Source organism: Thamnophis sirtalis, unplaced genomic scaffold (assembly GCF_051295495.1).
Source record: "Thamnophis sirtalis isolate CommonGarterSnake01/CBP01778 unplaced genomic scaffold, rThaSir2_p1.2 scaffold_2, whole genome shotgun sequence".
Lineage (NCBI taxonomy): Eukaryota > Metazoa > Chordata > Lepidosauria > Squamata > Natricidae > Thamnophis > Thamnophis sirtalis.
In genome coordinates this window covers 59,740,420-59,754,695 of record NW_028261382.1, presented here as the reverse complement: position 1 = coordinate 59,754,695, position 14,276 = coordinate 59,740,420, and the positions used below count along the sequence as shown (strand labels likewise).

The following is a 14,276-nucleotide window of genomic DNA, read 5'->3' as shown; positions in this document are numbered from 1 at the left end:
TGGGTGGGTGGGTGGGTGGGTGGGTGGTGGGGTAGAGTGGTTTTCTTTGGTGCTCTTGAAAACACGCATTCTGATTGGCTTTCTCACTTGTTCACTCACGGAAGACAGGTTCTAGACACTCCCCTTCCTTTGCCCCCCCCCAAAAACCCACAACAGATTGAGGCTGGTGCAGATAACTGGGATGGCTGGGTGGGTGTGTATTTGTGTGTTTGTAGGTGCTGATTTGTTTTTCTAGTGCCATTTTTATTCCGACGCTTTTGCACCAAAGAGCACTTTGGAAAAATCAGGGGTGGGCTTCAAAAAATTCAGCCAAGGGTTCTCTGCCCGGTTGCTGGGTGGGTGTGTCCTAGTCGACCTCCTGCACCACAGCCAGCGGGTTGGGGGGCGGTGTTTTACACTTCCCGGGCTCCAGAAGCTTCCTTTGAGCCTCCGGGAGGGTGAAAATGGCCTCCCCAGTCTCTGGAGGGTGGGAATGGGCCCATTTCCAGCTTTCCCAAACTTCTGGTAGGCCCATTTTTCGCCCTGCACTTACCTGCATCCAAAACAGGCCGCATGGGGGCTCCTGGGAGGGGCGGGCATGGGGTGGGTGGGGCCAGCCACATGTGGGATTTGGGGATTCTCCAAAGTGCACAGGATTTTAGCTAGAGGTTCTCCCGAATCCCTGCAAATTCCCAGGAGCCCACCCCTGGAAAGACAGAGGTGGAACATGAGATCTTCCCTAGAAAAGAGATTTCAAGCTGTTTTAAGGCGATGCATCAGGGGGTCTGAATGATTCCCCCCCCCAACCTGTTGCTTCCCAGGTCCGTTAGAACCAATGGCTGGATCTGTTAGGATTCCTGGGTTTTGTGGCCAACACGCTTTTGGGGGCATTAGGTTAGGGAAGACAAGTCCCGAGACTTAACAGAAGATTCAATGAAAAATATCTCCACCCAAAGGAGATGCGGTCCATATCTTCCTTTGGAACTCTGCTCCTCTGGTGGAAAACGTCTTCATTCACTTGCAGAACTTCAAGTAGTAGTAACCAAAACACTGAATACATTCCAAAAATCATCCCTTTCCATGGTTTTCTTTGGCCAACTTGTCGTTCTTCGTGATCAAGTCCACCCCTTTTGAGCTCCTGGGACATTCTGGCATAGACAGGTCCAGAGGCGGGCGTCACATAGTGTAACAACCGGTTTGCTCACATGCATGCCTTCTGCACAACATGGCAATTTACTCGTGTGCGCCTTCCATGCGTGCGTGCGGCATCAAAAACACAGCGATATAGGATGGGATTGCTCCTATATCCTATATGCCGCAGGTCGCAACTACCGGCTTGCCAAAACTGGTCCAAACCGGCAGCAGCCCAACACTGGACAAGTCTTTCCAGAGCAGGAGAAAACATTCTCCATGTAGGCCTTCTCCTTGGACACATTCACATAACCCTAATGCCAGGAAACGAGGAAGGATTTCTATATATCTTCTCCCTAGAGCAGGGGTCGCCGAGTTTAAACACTCAAAAGAGCCATTTGGACCCGTTTACCACAGAAAAAACACCGGGAGCCACAAAACTCCTAACCGGAAGTCCTCATGCAATTCTGGAGCTGACTGGAAGTCCGGTTCCCCCACTGTAGAGTCTCCTCGTAGCGTGACATCGCTTTTCCCTCTGCCTGTCCTAACTGAAAGCCCTACCAATTGTCGAGCCAACTAGAAAACCCGCTCCTTGCCGTAGAGACTCCTCCTGGCGCACTGTGCTTCCCCCCTTCCCCCAAACCGGAAGGCCCTCTCAAAATTGTGGCACTGACCGGTGGCACGGAGCCACAACAGAGGAATGAAAGAGCCCCATGCGGCTCCAGAGCCGCAGGTTGTTGACCCCTGCCTTTGGGAAATAGTAGCGACCATTGATCTTCTCCAATGGAGATGCTAAGCCTTGGCCACTAAAACCCACTCCTCTGGAAATGGCAGCAGCCTTCCCCGAGCTTCGAATTTTACGTGCCTCCCTACCCTTGTGCTTTTGGCTTTGGGTTTTATGTTCAGATGAATGTATTTTTCCCCCCAAATATATATCTCGGAGACTTCTTTTTCCCCTGGTCTCTACCTGGAACCTAAGGGATGTCCCCTTCATGTTGGTCGGACGGGGCCTGTCTTAACTGCCCTTTGACTCATTCCGTAGACTCGCTGGATCTGCCGTTCTTCACGTTGTAGGGTGACATGATCCTTCTTTCACACCATGCTCCTCGGGGGGGACATCTGGTGGAGAGAAGACCTGCCCGCTCATCCTTTTCAAAAGAGTCTTTGTTCTCCTAGACCAGTGTTTCTCAATCTTGGCAACTTGAAGATGTCCGGACTTCAACTCCCAGAATTCCCCAGCCAGCGAATGCCATCTTCAAGTTGCCAAGGTTGAGAAACACTGTCCTAGACACTGCCTTAGTTTGAGAACCAGGCATCCTTGAACCAGGAACTGGCAGAGGCGACCCGCCTCGACCGATTCTCGTACTGTATTTAAGAAAGGGGGGAAAGGCAGCCCTGTTGTGTCTTCTCCCCTGGTGCCAAGTCGGGACATTTCCACTAACAAGTGCCAAAGGTTTGCGCCGTGACTCACTTTTCATTCTTGGGGAGGGCCTTCTCCACCCCTGCTTTCCAAATTTAACCTGTGTGATGCAGATCAGCTAAATACAGCCTGCACTTCGGGATGGGGGTTAGCAGATGGGCAAAAGTCAAGGCACATCTGGTTGGCTGCTGCTTGTTGGCCATCAGCTGGTCCAGAAGAATTTTGGTCCAGAGAAACTCAAGAGGTAGCAAGCAATAAGGGAGAACTTAACGGTCCAGATGGAGACGCCACTGATCTTACTTTCTCCTTTCTGAATGTCGATATAGATGAATTTCTCTCCCTGCGAGCAGTTAAGGCTCGAGATTCCTTCTTATGCTATCTATATCAGGGGTGTCCACCATTGGCCTCCTTTTTTAAGACCTGTGGACCTCATCTCTCCCCCCTCCCCAACGCTGGCTGGGGGATTCTGGGAGTTGAAGTCCACAAGTCTTAAAAATTGCCCGACAATGGACCCCTCTGACCTACATGTGATGAAGTTAACGCGCAGGTGGCCAGGGTGTAGGGGGAATTGTTGCTTGTATATTGACCGGATCCGGTGTTTCTTAGATGGAAAGTTTCAATTAAATGTTTTAAATGTCTCGCTGTTAACGCCCTGGCAGCCTAAGATTAGTCTGGTTTTGGAATTCCTCAGCTCTCTGGCATGAATGCTGACAATAAAACCAATGTTGCCTGCTTGTTAAGTCACTTGTCTCTTGGTTTCATTTAAACAATGAAAGATGATGAGACTAAAACATGAACGATTGCAGGAACTGGGTATGTCTAGTCTAGTGAAAAGAAGGACTAGGGGAGACATGATAGCAGTCTTCCAATATCTCAGGGGCTGCCCCAAAGAAGAGGGAGTCAAACTATTCTCCAAGGCACCTGAGGGCAGGACAAGAAGCAATGGGTGGAAACTAATCAAGGAGAGAAGCAACTTAGAACTATTAGAACAATTGATCAGTGGAACAACTTGCCTCCAGAAGTTGTGAATGCTCCAACACTGGAAGTTTTTAAGAAGATGTGGAGACTCTAGAAAGAGTGCAGAGAAGAGCAACAAAGAGGATTAGGGGACTGGAGGCTAAAACATATGAAGAAGGGGAGTAGGGTGGATTTCATATCTGCATTCTCAAATGGAGATAGTGGGATTTTGTCCCCAAACTTCCTTCTTCTATCTTGTTTTATGTGGAGACTCTAGAATAGAGTGCAGAGAAGAGCAACCAAGAGGATTAGGGGACTGGAAGATAAAACATGAAGAACGGTTGCAGGAACTGGGCATGTCTAGTTTAATGAAAAGAAGGACCAGGGGAGACATGATAGCAGTGTTCCAATATCTCAGGGGCTGCCACAAAGAAGAGGGAGTCAAGCTATTCTCCAAAACTCCTGAGGGCAGGACAAGAAGCAACAGATGGAAACTAACCAAGGAGAAGAAGCTACTTAGAGCTAAGGAGGAATTCTCTGACAGCGAGGACAATTAATCAGTGGAACAACTTGCCTCCAGAAGTTGTGAATGCCCCAACACTGGAAGTTCTAAAGAAGAAATTGGATAACAATTTGCCTGAAGTGGTGTATGGTTTCCTGTTTAAGCAGAGGGTTGGACTAGAAGACCTCCAAGGTCCCTTCCAACTGTTATTCTAAGTTCTAAATTCTAAGTTGATTTGAACAGAATAGCAACAGCACTTATACCACTTCACGGTGCTTGATGCCCCCCCCCCCTCTAAGCGGTTTACGGTCGGCCTTTTGCCCCCAACAGTCTGGGTCCTCATTTTACCGACCTCAGAAGGGCGGAAGGCTGAGTCAACCTTGAGCCAGTCAGGATCGAACTGCTGGTAGTGTGGGCAGAGTTAGTCTACAATACTGCATTCTAACCACTGCGCCACCATGGGACTAGAATAGGATGGAAGGCAACGTTGAGCCAGTCAGGTCCTCATTTTACCAACTTGGAAGGCTGGAAGGCTGAGTCAACCTTGAGCCGGTCCATATCAAATTTCTGGCAGTGGACAGATGGAGGGAAGGAAGGAAGAAAAGGAAGATCAATAGTCATAGCACTTAGACTTATATCCCGCTTCACAGTGCCTTACAGCCCTCTCTAAGCGGTTTACAGAATCAGCATCCCTTCCAACTGTTATTCTAAGTCAGTGTTTCTCAACCTTGGCGACTTTAAGTCCTGTGGACTTCAACTCCCAGAATCCCTGGGAGTTGAAGTCCACAGGACTTAAAGTCGCCAAGGTTGAGAAACACTGTTCTAAGTTCTAAATTCTAAGTTGATTTGAACAGAAATAGCAACAGCACTTATACCGCTTCTCAGTGCTTTACAGGCCTCTCTTAAGCGGTTTACAGAGTCAGCCTCTTGCCCTCAACTATCTGGGTCCTCATTTTACTGACCTCAGAAGGATGGAAGGCTGAGTCAACCTTGAGCTGGTCAGGATCGAACTGCTGGTGTGTAGGCGGAGTTAGTCTGCAATACTGCATTCTAACCACTGCACCACCATGGGAATAGAATAGGATGGAAGGCAACCTTGAGCCAGTCAGGTCCTCGTTTTACTGACCTCGGAAGGATGGAAGGCTGAAGCCAATTGTGGTCACTAAATCGAGGACTATAGAGTGCAAAGAAGAGCAACTAAGATGATTAAAAGAACGTATGAAGAACAGTTGCAGGAACTGGGTATGTCCAATCTAGAGAAAAGTAGGACTAGTGGAGACATGATAGCAGTATTCTAGTATTTATGGGGCTGCCACAAAGAAGAAGGGGTCAGATTATTTTCCCAAGCACCAGAAGGCAAGAAACAATGGATGGAAACCAATCAAGGGGAGAAGCAACATGGAATTAAGGAGAAACTTCCTAACAGTGAGGACAATTAACCAGTGGAACAGAAGTTGCCACCAGAAGTTGTGAGTACTTCAACCCTGGAGGTTTTTAAGAAAAGAGGTTTCTTCTTAAAATCCTCCAGTGACAGCACATACAACACCTGTCTGAAGTGGTCTCCTGCTTGAGTAGGGCTACCTCTGGAGGTGGAAGTTCTTCCATATCTGGATATTTTGAAAAAGAGGCTCGATGGCTTACCTGACGAACATCTCAACTGGTTTTTCTGAATATTATGGAGGGTTGAGTCCAGTGGTGGGATTCAAATAATTTAACAACCGGTTCTCTGCCCTCATGACCATCTGGGTAGACAGGGCTTGGTGGTGGTGCGGGCGTGGCCAACTCAATGCCACTCACATCAATGGGCGCTTTGCCTTAGCTGTGACAATGGAATCAGGGTTAACCGGAGGGGCCGTTTCTGTAAGCAGGGCAATAAAGATTAGACTAAAAACAACACCGGAATGCTTCCTTCCTGCCTTCCATACAGGATTAGCCCTGCAAAGTGGAAAAAAACAAAAGGAGATTTCTTCCAACAACCGGTTCTCCCAACTGCTTAGAAAGTTACCAACCGGTTCTCCCGAATAGGTGCGAACCGGCTGAATCCCACCACTGGTTGGGTCCCACAATTATTTGTATTTTATATGCATCCCTTTAAAAAAAAAAAATCAACCCCCTCTGTTGGCAATTAACAAAAGCCAGTTTCAAAATAAAGCTATTATCCCCTTGAAACCAATCAATCTCCGCACGAGACCATGAGCTCAAAACAGAGAGAAAATTAATCAAGGCGATATTGACTCCCCAGCAGGATTGAAGTGACGTTTATTTGTTCCTGTGGCCTAACTTTTTGTTATTTACTTCGTTCATTGTATGGTTTCTAACAAAGAACTCTATTTTTTTTCCCCCAGGAGTGAGTCATTCCTGATTTTGCAGTTGTCCTTGTGCAGCCATTTAGCAAAAAAACATCCATTAACTTTGCTTCTCCAAGCCCCCTGGGAAAGTGGAAGATGGCGGTCAGATGACCCCAAGATGCGTCCGTCGTAAATACATGCATTCAAATATTAATGTGACTGCAGAGACGTGGTCATAACTGGAAGGACTGGCTGCAAGTCACTTTTCCAGCGCTGTCCTAATTTTGAATGGTTGTTAAATGTTGTAAGCACCGTGTGTCAGGAATAGAAATAGCACTTGGACTTATATACAGCTTCTCAGTGCTTTACAGGCCTCTCTTAAGCGGTTTACAGAGTCAGCCTCTTGCCCCCAACTATCTGGGTCCTCATTTTACCGACCTCAGAAGGATGGAAGGCTGAGTCAACCTTCAGCTTGTCAGGATTGAACTGCTGGTGTGTGGGCAGAGTTAGTCTGCAATACTGCATTCTGACCACTGCGTCACCATGGGGAATAGAATAGGATGGAAGGCAACCTTGAGCCAGTCAGGTCCTCATTTCACCGAACGACCTCGGAAGGATGGAAGGCTGAGTCAACCTTGAGCTGGTCAGGATCGAACTGCCGGCAGTCAGCAGAATTAGCTTGCGATACTGCATGCTAACCACTGCGCCACCACAAGTATGTAGCCTTCCTGCCTGAGCAAGAGGTTGGTCTAGAAGACCTCCAAGGTCCCTTCCAGCTCTTGTTATTTGGTTATTCCTGTAAGGAATGGATTAATTTTTGGGATCTACCCATTACTTTTTTAAAAAATAAGATTTATTAAAAGTCCTTTCTGCTTAACTAGTTTCCAATCTGGCTTCCTCTTGTTCCATCTGAATAGCTACTCCACGTTGATGGAGCAGGTCCTTTAAGGAATGGATGGCGCAGCTCAGCTCCTGGGAAGAGACGCTAATTCCTGGGATGCAGTCGGGCTGGTTTTGGGTTTCCAAGATCTTCAGAACGTGGGCCGCAAGGATGGCTTTTACCAACAGCGCCGCGATAGCAGAATGGACATTGGGACAGGAGGAAGCTTTAAGATGCAGGCGAGGGATGTCCTCTGAAACACACAAACAGAGTAGAATTCTTTGTTGGCCAAGTGTGATTGGACACCCACAAGGAATTTGTCTCCGGCTTGAGATGGAACAAGCCAGTGATCCAGAAGTTCCAGCTTAGGCGAGCCAAAAGGCCATCCTATGGACCCGGTGTTTGCACATTGTTTATAACTGGGTCAGTTCAAGGCCCCCAACAGCCCAACACACTAAACCTTGGTCTGATAACCAGGACGCCCATTGTTTCAAACGCTTATTTATATCCTGGGTTTCTTATTTTGACAAACAACTCAAGGCAGTGAATGGGACCAACACCTTGGGGTTTTTTTCCCCACAACAACAATCTCATGAGGTGAGAGAGAGGGATTGGTCCAAAGTCCTCAGCTTTCATGTCTAAGGCAGGACTAGAATTCACCATCTCCTAGTGATTGGCCTGAAGTCACCCAGTTAGCTTTCATGGCTAAAGTGGGACTAGAATTCACCATCTCCTAGTGATTGGTCTGAAGTCACCCAGTTAGCTTTCATGGCTAAGGTGGGACTAGAATTCACCATCTCCTAGTGAGTGGCCTGAAGTCACCCAGTTAGCTTTCATGGCTAAAGCGGGACTAGAATTCACCATCTCCTGGTGATAGGCTGAAGTCACCCACTTAGCTTTCATGGCTAAAGCAGGACTAGAATTCACCATCTCCTGGTGATAGGCTGAAGTCACCCACTTAGCTTTCATGGCTAAAGCAGGACTAGAATTCACCATCTCCTAGTGATTGGCCTGAAGTCACCCAGTTAGCTTTCACACCGAAGGTGGAACTAGAACTCACTGTCTCCTTGTGCTTGGCCTGAAGTCACTCAGCTTTTATGCCTAAGGCGGGACAGGAATTCACCATCTCCTAGTGATTGGCCTGAAGTCACCCAGTCAGCTTTTCCTATCTAAGAGGGGATTAGAACTCACCTTCTAAATAGTGATTGACCCAAAGTCACCCAGCCAGCTTTCGTGCCTAAGGCGGGATTATAACTCACCATCTCCTGGTTTCTGGCCTGGGGCGGTTACCATAGACCAGAATAGCTCTTCGATTTCACCCTTTCAAATCCTTTCCAAATTGACCCCCCCTTTTTTTTTAACCTCGCTTTGGGAGTGTGATTCTTAAAGTTGTTGAAAACTCCTCAGTCTTTTCCAACCCACCTTGGCTCCACCAGTGTCTACAAAATTGTATGGTGGAGACGATTCCATCTCCGGTGGTTTCTAGCCAGGATTGTACGGACTCCCAAAGTTGTCGAGAGGCGGATGCGTTCTCCACCAGTTGGAGTAGAAAGGGTAATAACATCTGGGAGAAGACTGCCGGCTCGGTGTAAACGTTGGCTTCATCCTCTTTGTAGAGGCTGACAATCCTGAAAAGAGAAACACGACATTCGCATAACCTCTGAACCATAAAAGAGTTAACCACACTTTAGTTTAATGCATTGCGTGAAGGGATGCGGTGGCTCAGTGGCTAAGACACTGAGCTTGTCGATCAAAAGGTCAGCGGTTTGAATCCCTAGCGCCGCGTAACGGAGTGAGCTCCCGTTACTTGTCGCAGCTTCTGCCAAACCTAGCAGTTGGAAAGCATGTAAAAAATGCAAGTAGAAAAATAGGGGCCACCTTTGGTGGGAAGGTAACAGGGTTCCGTGAGCCTTCGGTGTTGAGTCATGCCAGCCACATGACCAGGGAGACGTCTTCGGACAGCGCTGGCTCTTCGGCTTTGAAACGGAGATGAGCACTGACTAGAACATATGTACGAGGGGAGCCTGCATGTATTGCGTGAACTCAGCCCATATGGGTTAATAAGGAACCATGTGGGCCAAACAAAACCAGAGAGAGAGAGAGAGAGGTTGAATGGACCTCATGAGGAATTAATTGATCTTCAGCAACATCTCCCATCTCGGAGCCTGTTGGACTTCAATTCCCATAGTTCCTCAGAGAACCTGAGTTTGATCATCTCACATGATCTCAAGGACACCAGGATTGGAGGAAAGCTTGTAATGTAGTGCTGTAATTAGGTAAAAGTTCCCCTCGCAGCTGTTCCCGACTCTAGGGGGCGCTGCTCATCTCCGTTTCAAAGCCGAAGAGCCAGTGCTGTCCGAAGACGTCTCCGTGGTCATGTGGCTGGCAGGACTAAACACCGAAGGTGCACGGAACACTGTGACCTTCCCACCAAAGGTGGTGCCTCTTTTTCTACTTGCATTTTTTACGTGCTTTCGAACTGCTAGGTTGGCAGAAGCTGAGACAAGGTACGGGAGCTTACTCCGTTATGCGGCACTAGGGATTCGGACCGCCGAACTGCCGACCTTTCTGATCGACAAGCTCAGCGTCTTAGCCGCTGAGCCACCGCGTCCTTATAGTGCTCTAATTAGGACTTTCCAATTAAAGCATTGTGATGGGACCATGTTTGAGCTGAAGTTTGATCTGCTTCAAAGCCTAGGAAAGAAGGATCAGTCAGGATCCAATGAATCAACTAGAGTGGTAGATTGTTGGGTCTGACAGATGCAACAGTGCTTCTAATCGAAGTTGGGAAAGTGTTGTGGCCCAGCAGGAGCCGTTGGAGCTGCCACCAGACTCCGACAGTGAGGGGCCCTCTGAGTCAGCTCTGGAGGATGTGGAGGACCCTGGACAGGGTTCCGACTCTGAGCAGGGCGCAGAGAGGTGGTTGGCACCAGGAGGCACCTGAGCCTTGGACCAGTGGGGAGGAGACTAGTCAGAGTGAGCCAGACTCCAGTAGTGAGTTGTTCCTGGATGCACGCCTTTGAAGAGCTAATAGGCGTCAGGAACAGTTGTGCAGTTACAGGAGGTGATTGTGCTCAGCTGGTGGTCATTAGGCTCCTCTCCAGACTATAAAAAGCTACTTGTGCACACGCCCCTCTTTGGAGAAGTCAACGCAGGATTGAATGTTGGAGGACGTTACTGTGAGCTTGGCAGGCTGGATTGCTGCCAAGCTTTACTGTGTTTATTGCTGCCTGAGTTTGTCTGAGTTGTTGCCATGGTCCTTATCTGTTTGTTCTGCTTGGCTTTCAGCCACCGAGGTTTTGGTGTCTTGCTATTAAAGTACATTCCAGTTAAGCTTGTCTCGGCAGTTGTTACTGGACGGAGGAGGGGGTCAGAACAGGAAGGTATCCATTTGGCTGCCATCACACCTGGTCAAAAAAAGGACCCTCTGTTTTGGTTGCCTACGTTCCTTTCTTGGCTTACCGCTGGTTTTTCAGCTCCATCAAGGTGTCGCTGAGTTCCACCATGGGGAGAAGGTGCATCAGTGATGCAAAAGTTGAAGGGTGGTCCCCAAAGTTTTCGAGCAGGAACTCCAGCAGGCTGAGCAGAGCCTTGGAGCTCTGGAGCTGGAGGCAAGGGTGGTGAGGTTGAGCCTGCTGGACGGGCGAGAGCGCCTGCACCAAACAGCTGACGAAGGAAGCGGCTTCATGACGCACCCCTTGGTCTTCGTCTTGGAGGAGATGAATCGCTGCCTTGATCAACCTGAAGAAGGGGGTAAGAAGGGGGAAAAAATCACACGTGTTTTGGGGTATTGGTGGGTAAGGAAGAGAGGCGAAGGTGAACTCCACAATTCAGTTGTGGGATTCAACTTTTTTACTACCAGTTCTGTGGGTGTGGCTTGTTGGGCATGGCTTGAAGGGTGTGGCAGGGGAAGGATACTGCAAAATCTCCATTCCCTCCCCACTCCAGGGGAAGGATACTGCAAAATCCCCATTCTCTCCCCACTCCAGGGAAGGATACTGCAAAATCCCCATTCCCTCTTCAGGGGAAGGATACTGCAAAATCTCCATTCCCTCCCCACTCCAGGGGAAGGATAGTGCAAAATCTCCATTCCCTCCCCACTCCAGGGGAAGGATAGTGCAAAATCTCCATTCCCTCCCCACTCCAGGGGAAGGATACTGCAAAATCTCCATTCCCTCCCCACTCCAGGGGAAGGATACTGCAAAATCCCCATTCTCTCCCCACTCCAGGGGAAGGATACTGCAAAGTCCCCATTCCCTCTTCACTCCAGGGGAAGGACACTGCAGGGGAAGGATACTGCAAAATCTCCATTCCCTCCCCACTCCAGGGGAAGGATACTGCAAATCCCCATTCTCTCCCCACTCCAGGGGAAGGATACTGCAAAATCCCCATTCCCTTCCCATTCAAGGGGAATGTTACTGCAAAATCCCCATTTGTGCATCTCTTCCACAGTCATCATCTATAATTCATATCAAATCATATATTTTAAATCAAATATATTTATAGATATTACTATCATCATACCTCAATTTTCATTTGGCTATAATTGTTTTAACGTCCTTTTGCATAGAATATTCCAAAGTTTAAAACATAACCACATAATGGCATTTTGTTAGCTATTTCCAATATCATCCAATAACATTAAATCCTTATGACCTATTCTAAATAAAATATCAATAATATTTAGTAACCAAGTTTCTAGTCCTCCTTTCCGAATCACTGTTTACAATTTATATCCAATTTCCTTTTATTAAGCCAATACATATATATGTGTTTTTATCATTATCATTATCATTCATTTATTTGACTATGCCCATTATCATAACATTTTTTTGACCTAATACTCAAAGTTTAACTAGATTTAATTTAATTTTTATTATTATTAGCTTTTATGTCATAACAAAATTTCTAATCTTCCTTTCATAGTCACCATTTACCATTCATATCCAATTAATTCTTATCAAACCACTACATATGTGTTGTGGCCCAGCAGGAGCCGTTGGAGCTGCCATCAGACTCCGACAACGAGGGGCCCTATGAGTCGGCTCTGGAGGATGTGGAGGATCCTGGACAGGGTTCCGACTCCGAGCAGGGCGCAGAGAGGCTGGTTGGCCACCAGGAGGCGCCTGAGCCTTGGACCAGTGGGGAGGAGACAAGGGAGTGTGAGCCCGAGGTCAGCAGTGAATTGCGCAGTTACAGGAGGTAATTGCACTCAGCTGGTGTTCATCAGGCTCCTCTCCAGACTATAAAAGGACTGCTTGTGCACACGCCCCTCTTGCAGAAGTCAACGCAGGAATTAATGCTGGAGAACATTATTGTGAGCTTGGCAGGCTGGATTGCTGCCAGGGCTTGTCTGTGCTGGATTGCTGCCCCGGCTTATCTGTGCCGGTTTGCTGCCAAGGACCTGTTAATTAAATGCCGTAACTTATCTTTGGGTCGGAGTGTGTTGGTGGGGACGAGGGGGCTCAGAACACATATGTATACATTATTATCATTGTCAATTATTTATTTAACCATCATCATCTTTTAACAACCCCATAATCCCTTGCAGGGTGGAGTCTGGACAACTGAATGAAGCTGAGTGTTTACTGGCCAGATGCCTTTCCTGTTGCCAATGCAGAGTTATATTCAGCAGATATATTTTCAAAGTGCCCAGAGAGAGAAACATCTGCTTCTACCTAAGATCCAACTCCGCCTCCTGATTGTGAGGTGAGAGCTCCACCTCTAGGCCACTCTCTGAATTGCCACTGGTTGTATTCTGGAGAATTTGGGGACCCCAGCAACTGTTCTGAAGTGTTAGGATTCCGTGCTGGTGCTGTTTGCAAAAGGACGTACCGTAGAACCTGGGAACGAAGGAAGAAATGGGATGATTTCCGGACTCTCCAAATCCATGCTGGGCTACCCATTTTGACGGCTTTGGCTGCAGCCATTCTGAGCACCTCGTCTGAAAGGGAGTCGCTCCACTTCTCTATTGTTGCAATCCACCGTTCCCACACAGGATCACCTTCGGGCCTGTCCCCAAAAGAAAGACAGTCAACCTGCAAGAATAACTGTGGAACTGCTTCTCTGGATTCGAACCAGATCCTCTTTTAGCTATAGGAAGGTGAAGTGGCCCTTCTGTGGCAATCAAGACCTAGTGATCCATTAGATCAATGTTTCTCAACCTTGGCAAGGTTAAGATGGGATACAATAAAATAGAATGGAGTGGAATGGAATGGAATAGAATAGAACAGAATAGAATATTCTACTCTATTCTATTCTATTCTTTCTATTCTATTCTATTCATTTCTACTTCTATTTCTTCTCTATACTCTACTCTTCTAGAAAGAGTAGAAATGAATGAAATAGAAATAGAAATGAATCTATTCTACTTATTTCTACTACTACTACTTCTATTCTATTCTATTCATTTCTACTTCTACTTCTATTCTATTCTTTCTATTCTATTCATTTCTACTACTTTATTCTATTCTATTCTTTCTATTCTATTCTTCCTATTCTATTCATTTCTACTTCTATTTCTTTACTCTTCTAGAAGGAGTAGAAATGAATGAAATAGAAATGAATCTATTATATTCATTTCTACTTCTACTTCTACTCTAATCTTTCTATTCTATTCCTATTCATTTCTACTTCTACTCTATTCTATTCTTTCTATTCTATTCATTTCTACTACTTTACTCTATTCTTTCTATTCTATTTCTATTCTATTCATTTCTACTTCTACTCTATTCTACTCTATTCTACTCTACTCTATTCTATTCTACTTCTTCTACTCTTTTCTTTCTATTCTATTCTATTCATTTCTGCTACTTTATTCTTCTATTCTTTCTATTCTATTCATTTCTACTATTTCTTCTCTCTACTCTTCTAGAAGGAGTAGAAATGAATGAAATATAAATAGAAATGAATCTATTCTATTCATTTCTACTTCTACTCTATTCTATTCTTTCTATTCTATTTCTATTCTATTCATTTCTACTTCTACTCTATTCTACTCTATACTACTCTATTCTATTCTATTCTAATTATTTCTACTTCTAACCTCTACTCTACTCTACTCTACTCTACTCTACTTTACTCCATATCATCCTTAGTCCTTCTCTTTGTTAGACTAGA

General features: G+C 46.5%; 1 protein-coding gene across 1 annotated transcript in view; it reads right to left on the bottom strand.

Moving 5' to 3' along the window:
• Positions 1-5,932: 5,932 nt before the first annotated feature.
• The window catches only part of LOC106542548 (tRNA (32-2'-O)-methyltransferase regulator THADA), a 32,459-nt gene continuing 24,115 nt past the window's right edge, over positions 5,933-14,276 (bottom strand). The window contains exons 17-20 of the mRNA XM_087705704.1: positions 12,993-13,169; positions 10,620-10,898; positions 8,580-8,785; positions 5,933-7,410 (exon numbers count right to left, since the gene is read on the bottom strand). Of these exons, the coding sequence (XP_087561830.1) occupies positions 7,151-7,410; positions 8,580-8,785; positions 10,620-10,898; positions 12,993-13,169 (922 nt within the window). The 3' untranslated portion in view covers positions 5,933-7,150. The remainder of the gene's footprint in view (positions 7,411-8,579; positions 8,786-10,619; positions 10,899-12,992; positions 13,170-14,276) is intronic.